Source organism: Phoca vitulina, unplaced genomic scaffold (genome assembly GCF_004348235.1).
Source record: "Phoca vitulina isolate PV1807 unplaced genomic scaffold, GSC_HSeal_1.0 scaffold36, whole genome shotgun sequence".
In the NCBI taxonomy this organism is placed as follows: Eukaryota; Metazoa; Chordata; class Mammalia; order Carnivora; family Phocidae; genus Phoca; species Phoca vitulina.
The window spans coordinates 879358-896746 of record NW_022589739.1 but is presented as its reverse complement, the minus strand read 5'-3'; the positions used below and the strand labels follow the sequence as shown (position 1 = coordinate 896746).

Below are 17389 nucleotides of genomic sequence, written 5' to 3'. Positions count from 1 at the left end.
TAATATTATGTGCCCATTAAGAAACATGAAGTGTAACATGAAACATGAAGTGAAGTGTAACATAAATCTTCACACAACTTCTCTAAGATGAAGTAAAAAAAAAGCAATTTGCAAAAACAAAACAAAAACTCACAAAAAAACACGTAAGTGCTGAAAGAAATTAAAGATCTAGATGAATGAAAAGACATCCTATGCTCATGAACTGGAAGACTTAGTATTATTTAAGATTGCAGTATTTTCCAAATTAACCTACAGACTCAAAACAATTCTTTTTTTTTTTTTTTTAAAGATTTTATTTATTCGAGAGAGAGAGAGAGAGGGAGGGAGGGAGAGCATAAGCACAGGGCGCAGCAGAGGGAGAGGGAGAAGCAGGCTCCCTGCTGAGCAGAGAGCCCAATGCAGGGCTCGATCCCAGGACCCTGGAATCAGGACCGGAGATGAAGGCAGATGCTTAACTGACTGAACCACCCAGGCGCTCCACAGGCTCAACACAATTCTTATCAAAATTCCAACTTCCTTTTTGCAGAAACGTACAAGATAATCCTAAAATTCAGACAAAATTGCAAGGGACTTCTGAATAGACCAAAAAAACAAAAAACCTTGAAAAAGGACAAAGTTAGAGGACTCATACTTCCTGATTTCAAAACTTACCACAAAGCTACAATAATGAAAACAGTATGGCGTAAGGATAATCTTATAGATCAACGGAATAGAATTCAGAGTCCAGAAATAAACCTATATGTCAATGGTCAACTGATTTTCATCAAAGGTGCCCCGATCATCATGGGAAAGAACAGGCTCTTCAACAAATGGTGCTGAGAGGTTTTGAAGATGCTGCCCAAGGGAAAAAGCAGTTCTGGAAAAGAGAGGGGAGGTGGGGAGCAGCCTCTGGGAGTGACAGTTCTGACAGAAGTCTCAGCGCGCCAAAGGTGGTGGCAGACACATTCTGTGTGGAAAAACATGGGAAAATCATGGAACCTGTGGAAAAGTTAAAGTCTGGAATGAGATTAAATAAAGTGGCTGCACATTATAGTGAAGATAAAGTGATGTGGGTTGGATGACCAGGGGTTCCATGGTGGGACCACTTCAGAAAGCAGCATTTGCCTTGCCTTTAAGTGGGCTGGATAAGCCAGTGTTTACAGACCCTCCAGTTAAGACAAAATTTGGCTATCATATCATCATGAAGGGAGAAAATAAAATTGTACAAAAAGCTGGAAAAACAAAAAACAAATGGTGCTAGGACAACTGGATAATTACAGGTAAAAGAATAAAGTTGAATCCCTACCTCAAAGCATATAAAAAAATACTGAAAATGGATCAAAGACTTACATAAGAGCAAAACCATAAAACTCCTACAACACAGGTGTATATCTTTGTGACCTTGGATTTGACCACAAATTCTTAGATATCAAATGCACAAGCAACAAAAGGAAAAATAAGCTTCATAAAATTAGTAACTTTTGTGCATTAAAGGACACTATTGAGGAAATAAAAGATAATTCAGAGAATGGGAGAAAATATTTACAAACAGTGTCTCTGATAAGGGTCTAATATCCCAAATACATAAAGAACAATTCAACAAAAAGACAAAAAAACCCAAAAACTTAGAAATTTCTTCAAAGAAGATTACAAATGGCCAACAAACACATAAAAATGTGCTCAAAATCATTGATCATTAGGGAAATGCAAATCAAGACCACAAGGAGATACTACTTCATACCCACTAAGATGACTGTAATTTTTTTTAAAAAGGCAGAAAATAACAAATGTTGGTGAAGATGTGGAGAAGTTGGAATCCTTTACATTGCTAGTAGGAATATAAAATGATGAAGCTACTTTGGATAAAGATTTGGTGGTTCCTCAAAAAGCTAAACATAAAATTGCTTTATGACCCAGTAATTCCACTCCTAGGTAAAGTGAAAAGAGGTATCCAAACAAAAACTTACACACAAATGTTCATAGCAGCATTATTCATAGTAGCCAAATATGGAAACAAGTCAAATGTCCATCAATGGATAAACAAAATGTGGTATATCCACACAACGGAACATTATTCAGCCATAAAAAAAGTGAAGTACTCATACATGCTAGAATATGGATGAACCTTGAAAATATTAGGCAAAGTGAAAGAAACCAGACACAAAGGCCACATATTTTATAATTCCATTTAAATGAAATGTCCAGAATAGGTACATCCATAGAATAGAAAGCATATTAATGCTTACCAAGGCCTGGGAGGAGGAGGGAATGAGGAGTGAAAAGTTAGTGGGTACAGGCTTTCTTTTTGGTGTGATGAAAATGTTCTGGAATTAGTGGTAGTGGCTGCATAACATTGTGAATGTACTAAAAGACAATGAATAGGTGAATTTTATCTCAACAATATGTGTGTGTGTATGTATGTATGTGTATATTTCTATAAAAATTTTTAAAAAATCCAAACATTTGTGTTTATATATATATATATATATATATATATAAAAGTGTATATATATGTGTAAAGTCATATAAAAGACCAGAAAGGACATAAAGCAAACTGAATAATAGATACCTAACGGGGAGAAAATGACCTGGAAAATTTTTAATTTTTAAATTAATTTAAAATTTTAATTAAAAAATTTTTATTCTATAAATTTCTTATTTGGATTTTTTAAACATTAGCAACAACTCATAGTTGCATTACTTTTACAGTTACAAAAAAGTAAAAAAACAAAATAATGAAAAAGAAACTCAAGAGAACAACTGTGACCAGGAAGGAATTCATAAGCATGGGAATTAAAAAACACTAATTTTCTGAGTTAGGTTGTAAAATCTTTTCCTATGGTTTTAAACAACCTTTGAATTCATCTGTTCAAAATAGCATAGGTATAGTTAGAGTCTATTGGATGCCTACTGGTAAAGAATAATAACTCATTAATACTGTAGAGATCCTTTAACATCAAAATATTTATGTTCCCTCTTTTGGGTACATACCTGTCTGGCTGATCCACTAGCCTGCCTTACTTTTTCTGCTACTCCTCCTAAAAGTTGTACAAGTTTTGTCTGCTTCAAAAGTTCTTCTCTGAGTCCTTTTCCTCCTACTGAGAGGAGAGCACCCAAAACATGTTCGTATCGGGCACCAAACTGTGCATCATGCAGGGCATCCTTGAGGAGCCTAATACAGCAAAATATTTATATCAGCCACTTCTGAAAACTGGATGAATGTCTCTTGAATATCAACTTAGGTTCATTTTTTGGTATCTAGGAATTTATTTTAAGCTATGTAAGTAAGAACTCATTATTATGGAGCTCTAATATGCCAAATATCTTTGCAATAAAGAGTTTTGTTATTTTTGGTTTTATTTCTAAGGACATAAAAATCTGGCTTCTTTAATAATGCCCTTAATCAAACATCTGGTATTGATAATAAGCAGTCTGAGCATACCATTTAGACTTTCAGAGTATATCATCTCTATAAATACTAGGAATGGAAATAAATTACTTAAAAAAAAGTTTAAATCTTACCAATATAAATTGTGTGCTATGTGTATATTTCCCAATGCCCTGGACAGAAGGAAGCGCACCAATGAACTGTTCAAGTAAATTTCGTATTTCAAAGCCTACACATAAAGGAAAATAAGAATTACTAGTGGTCAAACCCATACTCCATTATGAGGAAAGAGAAAACACTGATAAAAATGAAACAGATGAATTAACTTATATATGTTATGAAATCAAGCAGAAAAGTGTAGATTTGGGAATAAGATTCATTAGTTATGTTTAAATGGCTAGTAAAGAAAAATCAAAGAAAAGTTCAAGTCTGATTTGTTCTGAGAATCTAAAAATGTGAGAATTAAAAATCCAGGTACATATATATAATACTCAAGTGGGGCAGCTAACAATAGTGGAAAAAATTCATACTACATCGAAACGTAAGGTACCTCAACATTCCCACAAAAGTACTTTTAATCAAAACAGAATGGGGATCCTTTAGCAAGTTCCCTACTCATAAAAAATGGGTGGAGTACCGTGGACAGGTAACCTAGTAAAAAACTCACCTGTACAAACTGTGGAAGAAGATCAGTTAGTTCATCATCACTTATAGCCTCAATCCAGGTCACAGCTATGGACCTTACTTCCTGATCAGCAAATCTAGAGAAGTACCATAAAAATCAAGATTTGACGGTGATTTCTTTCTAGTGAAGCTATATTTCCCAGAAACACAATCTTCATCTATACCTGACAAAGAATATTCAAATAGCTCTATATTCAAATGCAATGTGTTTCTTTTTTTTTTTTTTAGGAAGAAAAATCTTACTGTACTATACAAATTCAACTTCAGGACTGTTCAGAAACCTTAAGCTTATGAAAATTTTGAGCTACATCATAAAAATATAACAAATTATTCAAAATTTAGAAGTTAAATCCCTCTTTAGGTTAGTTGTTTTAAGATTTTATTTATTTATTTGAGAAAGCAAGAGCCAGAGAGTGCGAGCCAGAGAGCACGAGCAGGGTGAGAGAGCACAAGCAGGGTGAAGGGCAGAGGGAGAAGCAGACTCCCCATTGAGCAGGGAGCCTGATGTGGGGCTGCATCCAGGGACTCCAGGATCATGACCTGAGCTGACGTCAGATGCTTAACCAACTGAGCCACCCAGGTGCCCCTTTAGGTTAGTCTTTAAATGACATGTCATCTCTATTCTTTTTCTAATTTGTTTTTAAAAGTAAACTCTACACCCAACGTGGGGTTCGAACTCATGACCCCCCCCGAGATCAAGAGTCCCATGTTCTACCAACTGAGCCAGCCAGGTGCCCCTGACATCTCTTTTTAATAACCCCAGCACAAAAAGTATGTTGCATTGAATTGCTACGTATATTGCATTATATTGCACTGAATTGCTTTCATGTTAAAACAAAGGGAAGTATTCCTGCAACATAATACACCTTACTGGAAAAACTGGCAACAGTAAAATAGAGCAAGTACATTCAGTCATGGTTAACTTACTTTGAGTCAAGTAGTTCCAACGCGGTCAGTGGGTGCAATGGAGGCCACTGCTGAAGCAGTGAGTAAGTTTTGGCAAGATTAACCCATTTCCAGTTTGGGGCACTTGCTAGTACTTTAGGAAGACAATTTGGGTGTTTGAGGCAATAATAGCGTTTCTCCCACAAAAAGGCTTTATCTTCTTTAGAAAGTCTGCATATATAACAAATTATTTCTCAATGATATCATAATGAGTTATAATCTCAATGATTAAAAATACAAAGAAAAAATTTATTCATTTTAGGACAGCCACTTCTTGGTAGAATCATTAATACTAATTTGGAATAGAAAAATGCAATGTACAGCAAACACTACTAATTTACTCTAATTTGGGGGATAGAAAGAAATCATTCTGCCTTGATAAAAGTCTTAGTTATAAAAATGAAGGATAATTCTGTATAATAAAAATTTATTGAGCTCTAACCAGATGCCAAGCACTAGAAATCAGAGTTGAATAAGCAGAAACCACCCTAAGGATTTCATCCATTTTATACAAGTAAAACAAATGTCATGCAAAAAAAAAAAAAAAAAAGCTATTACATTTTAGAAGATGATTTTAGAAGATGATTGTACAGCTCAAATGAGGAACATTCAAAATAAGAAGTATTTGTTTGGGAGACTCTAATTTAGTCTTAATGACAAATGTTTATGTGAATGAAACAGTCACTGTTTTACTACCCATCCAACTGCTTTTGTGTATAATACATGCACTGAAGTATACATGCCATGTGGAGCCCTGAAAAAAAATCAAATATTGCAAAAAGGTGCACAGTTAAGTCTCTCCTTCCAGTTTCCCTCCCAGTGACAACTGCCTAATAAGATTGCATATCCTTCCAGAGATAGTCTATTTGTATAGAAGCATATACATACGTATGTGTAGATTCTTTTTTCTTTATGTAAATAGTAACACATCACATAAACTATTCTGCTCCTTGCTTTCTTCATTTAACATCTTACATATTAGTACATATAGCTATAAGTTCATTCTTAATAGTTACATAATACTCCACTGGATAAATGTACCATAATTTAACCTTTCCTGATGGACATTCCCTGTCACTTTTACAATAATCCAAATACTGCAATGAATATTCTTTACTCCATAAGCAAATATGAAAGGTTTTCTCTAAGATATATAATTAAATGGAAATATAACTACTAGGTTACTATGTACATTGTGACCTTTATCGATTTTGCCAAATTGCTCTCCCAAAGCTCCTTAGCCAACAGTTTAATTCCTATTTTTCTGTATCCTCATCAACACTTTATATGATGAGACATTTTAATTTTCAACCAAGTCATGTGTGTTAAATGTTATCTTGTAGTAATTTTCATTTTCTTGATTACTGAGGAGTCAAACTTCTTTTCAGATATTTAAAAGGCACTGTATTTCTTCTCCAAAATATTATCTAGTCATATTCTTTGTCTATTACTAAGTTGTTGGTTTTTCTATTGCTATAACAAAGTTTATATACTTTTAAAAAATACATTCATATTTACTGTAAATTTAGTTCTCAATGTTGTTTGCCTTTTTTTTTTTTTAAGATTTTATTTATTTATTTGACAGAGAGAGATACAGTGAGAGAGGGAACACCAGCAGGGGGAGTGGGAGAGGGAGAAGCAGGCTTCCCGCTGAGCAGGGAGCCAGATGCGGGGCTCGATCCTAGGACCTTGGGATCATGACCTGAGCCGAAGGCAGACGCTTAACGACTGAGCCACCCAGGCGCCCCTTTGTTTGCCTTTTCATCATGTAAAAGTTTGACTTGTACAAATTTTGAAAGTTTTATGTAGTCATATGGCTTTTTTATAGAATTAAAAACAAAGAGAAAACCTTCCATACCAAGATTACTAAATCACGAACTAAATCAGGGCATATAATAAACTATTAACTTGAGATTTACAATGTAAGAAATACCCAGGCAAAACAAAAATCAAAGGAGCATACCCAAGTGATGAGTCTCTATGAAGAATATCAAGAAGTTTCCCTTTTGCATCATTCCCCAATGTTTCTAAGTTGTGTTGCTGTATAATGCTTCTGTCAACTTGAGGAGTAGTATAAATGACATCAAATGTAGGAGAAGGAAAATCAACCTTAAAAATTTAACAGAGGTTGATCAGATTGCAGCTAAATAGTCCACATATCTACCACATTGTCTTTGAGAAAACTGATTCTTAGCCATCAGGGTGACTATTAGATTGAATATTGAATTAATGTCCTTTTGCTGAAAGTGATTACCATCATTGGTAATACACATATATTACATGGGATGGATACAAGTTCATTTTTTTGCTATTTCTCAGAAATAGGAAATGGTTTATTAACATTTAAATTGAAGACAGGTCTTAAGATCAAACAAGATCGATTAGGCTTCTTTAGTTAACAATCCAAATCATGGAATACATATATATCTTAAAAAGAAATTTCAACCTCCCCAAGTATCAAGAAGTACCATTACCTGTAACACTATTCTTTCCATCACATACCCTTTTCTGGGTACTGTTCCGGGAACAGGATTTGTATGTGACGAAGTCCAAAGATACAGAAGCTTAGTTCCACATGTTAAAAACCTTCATGAATGTAGACAGAAGAATACTGTAGCTTTCATTTTATTTATTTTTGTAGTTTTCATTTTAAAAATTGCTTCAAAACTCACATCACACACACACACACAAAACAAAAAACTCACATCACATGGTAATGAATTTGAAATGTTTTTCCAAACATTTATTAAGCATCCATTAGACAAAAAGAGTCCCTCTCCATAGTGTATTAATACTTCAGGTAAATGTATTGAAGAGTGGGGGTTGGGACAAAGGGAGGGGAGAATGAAATAATGTATCTTGGGAGGAATGGGGTTGAGGATAGAACACAAAAGGGTAAAGACTCAGAGTCACTTGTCCCCAAAGCAACTTTTAAAAGAGATCAAGAGTTGAACGCTCTTCCAACTGAGTTGGCAGGCGCTCCCACCCGCAAGCAACTTTTATAAATAGGAAGGTGAAGAACAGTCTTTGAAGATCATCTACAATGGAATACATCTCAAGGTAATAGTTTGGATTACAGAACTCCTCACTGACTTTCACCTTAAGAACAAACCACATGCCAAGGAAACCAATACCCACTTTATAGCAAAACACTAATCATTTCAGATGAGAAGTTGTATCTGTGCTCTAAACCAGGGGTCAGCAAGTCTTTTCTGTAAAGGGTCAGATGGCAAATATTTTGGGCTTTTTGGGTCAATCTCTGTTGCAGACTCAACCCTGCTGTTATACTGCAAAATTAGCCATGAACAATACATAAATAAAGGTGTACTGTGTTCTAACAAAACTGTTACTTACAAAAAACAGGCAGTGCGCTGGAGTATGCTGACCTTTACCCTAGACTACCAATTTATGGTCTACTTAAATTAAAAATATTTATCAGTAAGACATTGATATATCTTTATACAGAATAAATTTCTGAAAAATAACATGAGATACATAAAAGCAGGAAACTATATAAACTTTATTCATTTTATTCAAATAGCAAATAGCCTCTCCAAAACTAGACTCTAGTCTTAATGTATTCTCTTGAAGGTTAACAGCCTTTAAATATTCGACACATTATATTCTTTTCAGATCCACCCTCACCCCCAACTAGATTTTAAGGCAAATTCTGATATTATTTCATCTGTAAATACTTTTATATCTCTCTAAACAATAAACAGTTTTATTTTAAAATAAGTATACCACCATTATCACTCCTAAAATAATTAACAATAATTACTTAAAATCATCAGTTATCTAGTCAGTATTCAAATTTCCCGGATTGTCTCACAAATTTATTTACAGTTGGTTGTTCAAATAAAGATCCAAGCAACTTCCAACATTGCATTTGGTTGATGTCTTTCAAAGTGTATTTTAATTTAAGGGCCTAACTGGAGGCCTGTCACCTGGTTTTGTAAATAAACTTTTATCAGAAGGAAGCCATACTCATTTACATATTGATTACTGTTGCTTTTTGCCTTTGCTTTTGCATTTGTGAGAGAGATTACAGTTAACCCTTGAATAACACCCTTGAACTGCACAGGTCCACTTGTACAAGGGTTTTTTTGATACAGTACTATAAATGTATTTTCTCTTATGACTTTAATAACATCTTTTCTCTACCTCACATTATTATAAGAATACACTGTAATACATATTAATATACAAAATACGTGTTAATTAACTATGTGTTATCAATAAGGCTTCCGGTCAACAGCAGGCTAGTAGTTGAGTTTTTGGGGAGTCAAAGTTATTTGCATGTTTTTGACTGCATGGGGGGTTGGGTGGAGAGGAAAGGCACTGCTAACCCCCATGCTGTTCAAGCATCAACTGTATTATGACCTGCAAAGCCTAAACTACTATCTGGTCCTCTTTACAGAAAAAGTTTGCTGACTCTTATTTTTACCTATACATTCTTCCTCTCTTTTTTATCCCCGCCATTTGTTGAGGAAATCAGGTCTTTTGTTCTAAGAATTTTCTATATCCTGGATTTTACTGATTGCATTCCTCTAGTGTCATTTAGGATGTCCCTTTATCTCCTACATTTTCATAAAATAGTAGTTAGATCTAGAGGCTTGATCTGATTCAGGTTTAGTTATCTGGCAAGAATACTTAATAAAGGTAGAATTGCATACTACTTCCTATTATATCAATCAAATAAAAAGGCACACTGGTTTCTCTCTCTTTCTGTGAAGTTAAGATAATCAGTCTGTTTGGGCCCAGTCAGTCTAAACTACCTATTATAAAGTTCCAGAAAAGTTAATCACTTAATGGTGTTAAGCAAGCATTGATAATCACTGCTTAAATCAATGGTTTTCAACCAAGAGTGATTTTGCCCCCAGCAAGGTCTGGAGGCACTTTTGGTTGGTAACTAGGGGGGTACTATTGGCAAATAGTGGGCAGAAGACAGGGATGCTGCCAAACATCCTACAATGCACAGGACAGTCTCCCACAGCAAAGAATGATCTGGCCCAAAATATCAATAGTGCCAAGACTGAGGAACCCTGCCCAAATCTATTATTTCAGTAGGGGTTACAAAATTGTGATATTCTATCATTTCTTGAGCATCTATTAGCTGGAATTTTTCTATTAACTTTCTCACATCAATTATTTGGTAACCCTGAGATACAACTGTAAAGGAAAGGCAGGTTAAATGCTTGATTCTGTTTATTTAAAAATGAGTTAAGAACTCATTTGTTATTGAGGCTGACTGAAATGCCTCTAAGTTTTTTGGCTTCCCCCTGAGAGTGACTTCATTAGGTTGTATGCAGGTTGCACCTTAAACATAAATTATTTTTATTTTAAGATTTTATTTGTTTGTTTGAGAGACAGCATGAGCGCAAGAGAGAGAGAGAGAGAGAGCATACAAGCAGAGGGAGAGGGAGAAGCAGGATCCCCTGCTATTCAGGGAAGCCCAACCCGAGGCTCCATCCCAGGTGGGATCATGACCTGAGCCAGACAGACACTTAACTGACTGAGCCACCCAGGTACCCCAACATAAGTTATTTTTAAAAAGAATTTCAAGATCGAGCCCCGCACCAGGCTCCCTGCTCGGCAGGAAGCCTGCTTCTCCCTCTCCCACTCCCCCTGCTTGTGTTCCCTCTCTTGCTGTGTCTCTCTCTGTCAAACAAACAAACAAACAAACAAATAAATAAATACATTTAAAAAAAGAATTTCAAGACCAGGATTTCTGATCACTATACTACAGTAAGCTAACTGAATTAAATCATTAACACTTTATATTAATGTTTAACCATCTTCCCTTTGAATATTTTTTGAATGCTAAGACCTAACATGACCTACCTAGATCAACTGCACTACTTGGCAAAGTCTCAAGCTTAATGCCATCTGCTCACTGTTTTAACAGCAGAGTGCTGGATGCAAACTATTTGTCTAACAAAAGTCAATTGCCCTTCATCTTACTCTCTTGAATTTTTAAAGAGTGTTATATCATTCATCAAAAAAACCCAAAAAATAAACAAAAAACAACCCATTTATTACTAGACAATAAAAGTGGCAAAAAGTGATGGTACTTCTTTAATGAAGCAAAGATCCCTGGTTTTCAGTAAGGTTTTCAGAACTTATTTTTAAAAATTTATTTGAAGAGTGAGAGAGAGAGAGAGAGAGAGAGAAGGAGCAGGGGGGAGGGGTAGAGGGAGAGGGAACAGCAGACTCCCCGCTGAGCAGGGAGCCTGAGGTGGGACTCGATCCTGGGACTCCGGGATCATGACCTGAGCCGAGGGCAGATGCTTAACTGACTGAGCCACCCATGTGCCCCAGAACAGACTTATTTATAAAAATTAATGATAATGATGCAATTACATTTAATTTTCTCACATAATTGTTCCCGGACACTAATTTATCACAATTGAGAACACAATTTCCCTCCTTCACATAGCATAGCATAAATGCTGTGCGTTTGTCATTATAGTAATACTGTTATTAAACACAATAGGCTTCTTGACTGCAGAACTTTAGAGATACTTTAATATGCTAATGTGCTATCACTGGGCAAAATGTTACTATGTACTGTATGAAACATATCTGGAGCTTATTCAATTGATTTTTTTTTTTTCCATTTAGATAGACGCTTGACAGTCTCATGGAACATACTACTACTTAAAACATAATTAAAATAGTCAGTTGAAAGGCCAGTTAGATTACACTACCCCAGTGGCTATTAGACACAAGGCTCAAAAGGAATTCCTTACCCCTAAAGATCAATAAGGTTTTGTACATGAGAGACTTTTGGAGATTAAAGGTCAGGGGCCCACAGCAGTAAGGGTATATCAGTCAGGTAAAGAGAAGGAAATAAGGTGCAGTTGTAGACTCTGAAACTGGAGAAGAATGGGGAAAAGTATGAGAAGAGGAAAAATGGTAATTGTTTTATTGGTATCAAGGAAACTTATAAGACCATGACTATTATGTCAATAACATAGTACTTTGCATAAATGACAGAGAGTGAACTGGCTGCTGCTTTTCTCCTGGAATAGTGAGTGGCAAACAATCCTCTAAATACCCAGATAGATATGTTCAAACTATAGCAAAATAACTTTGTGATTTCTTCCGATCTGTGTCTCTGAAATAACCTCCTTTTATCACACTGGAAAAACTGAGAAGCAAATTATCTCATATATGTCATTGTTCCCCACCCCATTCTCTAGCCAATTCTGATGTTGCAGATGTGTCCACAGTAACTCACCATCACAACTCAGTACTTACCGTTTAAAGTCAAAAAGAGGTAAAGAAACTTTGCCCAAAGCTTCTGGCCCCTTTCTCTGCTTATTAGAATCAGGGGAACTTCCACTGCTCTGATTTAAAATTCCAAAAAGAGTAAGGTGAAGAAGTGATTCTAATGGCAATTGTGATATCTGGATGGGAAAAATGATTCTAAGGGGGGAAAAATGTATTAATAGAAAAAAACAAATTAGATCAAATATGAAATTTAACCATTTAATGAGACTGACAATTTTAGGTATTTCATTTGACTTATTAAAAAAATCTTTAATCCCAACTTTTACTTAAGTAGCAAACTTGGCCAATACGTACTATAAAAAAAATCTTAAATAAATTTCATTAAAATTTCAAATATGTAATATTCCTTAAGAAATTTCTTAGTGCCTTTACTCAAGACTTGATAATGTCAATTTCTAGGCAAAATAATAGTCATTTTTATTTCCTTTAGGAAAAACTAGATGAATGAGTATTTCTGATTCAGATATATATGTACATATATGTGTGTATATATATATGTATACATGTGTGTATATATATGTGTGTGTGTGTATATATACACACACACACACAAGCAGACACATATGTTTATCTTTTTAAATTTTATTTTTAAGTCTGAAAGGATACATTGGGTCAAAAGTGTCACTCTGAGGAGTCGTAAGACGGTAAGTGTTGGAAATAAAATGATACCCTTTTTACCCATACATATTTTTGTATTATTGTTTTCAAAGATGCATTATTTTTGTAATTTAAAAAGATAAAAGAAAAATAGGGAAACACTTAATAAATGCAGAATAAAAAGTTCTGCAATTACATACCTGCCTAAATAGTGAAAGCATTCCCTTAGTTTAAAGACAGTATTTTAAAAATATTAACAGTGCAAAAAATATTGTACATGGATTTAATTTTCTAATGTTAACCAAGAACTACACTTCATATATACAGTATTACAGAATAAATACTAAACTAAGCAATGTTATGAAAACCGTATTTCTATGGTTTGTATGTACAATTATATGTAAATTTACAGTTTTAACTTGACAAAAGTCTAAGAATAATTAATGGCATGTTCTGTAATTTTAACAACATGTAATTTTTCAGAACAGTATTTCAGATTTTTAAATGAGAATTTGTCTCTTCTATAGAGTATCTAGAAGAGACCTTAAGATGTAAGAATTTAGTGGATTTTAATGGAAACTGTGATAAAAACGAAAACTAGGATGCATACATGGAAAAAAGTAAAGCAGGCATACTGAAAAAATAAAAAGCCAAAACTTTCACTTACAGTTCATCCCATTTAATAAGATAGAAGAAATTCTTATAAGTGCCAACCTTCTTTGATTGAATAGGTTTAAAAAGATCCTTTCCATTGTGAGACAGGGAACATATCAAGTAGTATTTTTCATAACTGAGAAAAGAAAGATTTTTTTAATTGGATAATACAAATTCGTTAACTAATACAAATGCATTTCATTAGCCATTCTTCTCTAAAAGTGACTATTATCTGAAATTATTTGGTCACCATTCATTTGAATTTTTGGAAAGCATCTGAAATTGAACTATTGCAAATTCTACAAAAATAAAAAAAAGTATAGCAGAGGGAGTACAGAAGGAAACATATATCCCCAGGTGCCAGTCTAAGGGGGCCATGCTAGAAACCTTATCACAATTTTGTGCTCACTTAGTTACTAGCTTTAGATTTTAGCTGAATGGCACTAAATAATTAATTTCTAGGTAAATTCTTAGAAGAAAAAGTACAAACATTATCTTCTGTAGGTGCTATTTTCCTTTGCTAAGTAACTGAAAGGGTCAGTTAAGCATATTAATGGTGCATGGGCCTGACTTGCACTGAGCTCGTCTTTCTAATCTATTAGGAGGCTTCTATCCATGGAATACATGCTGTTGTATTCTCATTAGACAGCAATGAGTTAGCCCCTAATTGTCACAAGTACAGAGCTGGTTAGATACCGTCAGGCAATCTTGCAGGCTAGGAGCCTTAGGTTCAATAAAACTGTGTTCTCCTGGATTCGAACTTACTGCTAGGCTTACACATTAACCATTTTGTTCCTATATACAATCTATTAATCATTCGAAATATATTTTAAATCTGATCTCACTGGTTCACAAAACACCTCTAGTTAACTATTTGACTACTTTTCAACCTCATTCTATTTGTCCCTCTTTTCTTCAGCATTTTACTTTCTTTCCATCTTAATTATCACTGCAGTTTTCTGTATTGTCTTCTACTAAGTATTTGTTTTCCATTAGTGTCCCCAAATTTGTGTGTGTATATGAAACTGTATGGAGGATGTGGAAGGTATTACCCCTGTAACATTTAAACGAATCAAATATCTTCACATAGTAGTAGTACCCATTTAAAGCCAACTTCCAAGAGGGCAGAGATTTTTTTGTTGCCTTGTTTACTGCTGAATCCCTAGTATGAGGAACATTGCCCAAAGATGATATTCAGTATTTATTAAATGAGTTAATATATCACTTTCAAGTAATTATGTATTTTATTATATTAATCTAAAGCTCAATTTAAGCAGAATTTATGTTCGGTATCTCTTCACTAGTCTTTATTTTACTTTATAGCATTAAGTTATTATGGAACTATTTCATTAAAAACATTCAGACTTTTCAGTTTATATGTCATTTCATAAACTGAAGTTGGAAAACTTTGTGGCATTGACAAAAAAATCAAAAAGGAAAAACCCATATTAAAAATTCAATAGAAAAAATATACTCTTGTAGACTTCAAAGCCTAGCAATCAGTAAATTGTAAACTATTAAAGAGGAAAAAAAATGTGCTAGAGCCTAGTGCCATCACACTGTTTCAAATTACCCTCATTCTAAAGGAAAGGCTGAAAAACAGTCATAAATTGACTAATTTATTAATTAGCATTTGCCTTTGTAAGTTTAAACATATATTTTCCTGCCTGTTTTTTGCATGTAGTGTGAGTGATATTTTTTATTGCAACAGCTTCAAACATCTCTGTAATTTTTATGAAAACCACAAAGGTATCTGGTGATTCTTGTATCATCCATTTAAATATTAAGAGAACAGTGGATGGCTGACATTTTATAGAATTAGAACAGCTTCTGGGTAAAGTTGTACATATTCTGGTTTAAACAGTTACTTACTTTGATACCCAATTACTTGAAATTCCATGTGCAGCAAAAATTGTAAACTGAAGCTGTTCTGTTGTTGTCCATGCTTCCTTGATGTTCCTATTACTTTGGGCACAGTTTGCAGGACTCCTACCACAATTTGCATGGAGTCTGAGAAGATCATAAATTGCTGCAGTTAACTGGTCCATGCTTACTTGAACAGGATTTTCAGGATTTAGAGATCCTAGATTTAAAGAAATTGTTAATATAATTCCCTGAAAAACCAACAGTTATTGTTAAAATTTAAAGAACTTAAAGACATACCCCTAGATGAACTCTTACTAATATCTCCTTCTCCAGACAGTGAAGTCACCTGCATACACACATACAAATTAGTCAGAAAATTGCCCATGATGTACTGAAATTAAAGGTAAAAATTAAATGCTATATAAGGAAACCTCCCAAAAATTTCTGTAGAATAAAACAAAACAAAAATGCAAGAAGAAAGTGAAAACCCCAAACCAAATAAAGATGATTTTTAGTTATCAAGAAAACCAGAATAACTGAAAATTAGTGCACAATATAGAAACTCAACAAAATCTGCCTCATTAAATCAGTCTAGTAATTAAGATTTGAAACCCAAAAGTGATAAATACACTAATATGATAGTTTATATTCTTAGTAATAGTTGCTTTACTATTAGTATAATAAGAATATCTTTGGGGCGCCTGGGTGGCTCAGTCGGTTAAGCGTCCAGCTTAACCCCTGCCTCTCTCTCCCTCTCTTAGAAAAAAAAAGAAAAAAGAGAAGAGACCCAAATTTCTATATACCATATGGATAGGCTCTCTGTGAGAATGAATGGATAAAGCTATCTCTTAGATATCTGTTGAAAGGCATACCACCAATATAACTTTTCCTTCCTTAAATTTACTGTCTTGTAATATACCTTCTCTCATCCTTTCATCAGAGCTATGAACAACCCTATGAACAGAGGTACTTAAATCCCCATGGAAATACCACAGGGAGAGCTTTTTACTAAAAGCAACAGTATGATATCAAGAAAGGACTCCCAATCTGGTTGTTTCTGAGGTAATAAGTCACTATTAGTGAGACTTCTGGGTATTTTCAAGAGGAAGAGGAATCGCCAAGGCAGAACTTCTCCCATGGGCAGTCATGGACGTTTCCATCCAGAAGGACAAGTGGTAACTATTACGACCCAGGTTCTGAAGCTCAGTATCCACCTTGAACCCTCCAACCAACTTTCTTATGCCACAATTCCTCCTCCACACATAAAAGGTTCACAGTTTGACATCCATGTATTCAGTATCAACCCTCACAAGCTCTTCCAAAGCAGCCCATTTCTTCTTAGGAGTTCCCAACTTTACCAAGTGACCAAATCAACTCAAAAGTGAAAGCCAAGGTTAAAATAATAACACTTTGTCTGGAAGAAGCAAAAATCTCCCAGTTTAAGTGACAGATACTCACTGAAATACATATTTTCATTTAACAAAATGCTAATTACTAAAAGAATACTCACATCAGCACTTTTACTCCTCGGAAGATTAACTGCTCTCTTTAGCTTCTTTACTGATTCTGTAATGGCAAGAGTCTCTACACCATCTAAAGCGCTACAGATTTTTCTTACAGCTTTAATTACTTGATCTACCGCTCGGTGCTGGTTCTTTAAAAATAAAAAGTAGAAGTCAGAAATTAGACATTTTAGATGTGCTTAAGAACAGATATCCTTTCCTCTTTTGTGATGAAGAAGAAATAACCTTTTCAATTATCTATTTTATTCTGAATAGGAAAAATCGGGTCTGATTTTTCACTTTGCCTGAGACAATTATTCATACACAAATGCCATTAATTTCATATTAGAATAATAAATTATTAACAAATTACTAAGTCATTAAAAAAACTGGAGTTATTTTTTACTCTCATTTGAGATTAAGTTCCACATTAAAAACACCAATCCTGCCTGCCAAAAATTTGGTATCAAAAACCAAG

General features: G+C 34.4%; 1 protein-coding gene and 1 pseudogene across 2 annotated transcripts in view; one reads left to right on the top strand and one right to left on the bottom strand.

Moving 5' to 3' along the window:
- PIK3C2A (phosphatidylinositol-4-phosphate 3-kinase catalytic subunit type 2 alpha) overlaps positions 1-17389 on the bottom strand; it is a 96035-nt gene that overhangs the window by 24106 nt on the left and 54540 nt on the right. For both annotated transcript variants that reach the window (XM_032426900.1, XM_032426901.1), the window contains exons 9-19: positions 16920-17063; positions 15707-15755; positions 15416-15626; positions 13557-13679; positions 12260-12427; positions 7471-7582; positions 6960-7105; positions 4979-5167; positions 4035-4128; positions 3502-3596; positions 2971-3151 (exon numbers count right to left, since the gene is read on the bottom strand). In XM_032426900.1, the coding sequence (XP_032282791.1) occupies positions 2971-3151; positions 3502-3596; positions 4035-4128; positions 4979-5167; positions 6960-7105; positions 7471-7582; positions 12260-12427; positions 13557-13679; positions 15416-15626; positions 15707-15755; positions 16920-17063 (1512 nt within the window). The remainder of the gene's footprint in view (positions 1-2970; positions 3152-3501; positions 3597-4034; positions 4129-4978; positions 5168-6959; positions 7106-7470; positions 7583-12259; positions 12428-13556; positions 13680-15415; positions 15627-15706; positions 15756-16919; positions 17064-17389) is intronic.
- LOC116646305 lies at positions 439-1244 on the top strand (annotated as a pseudogene).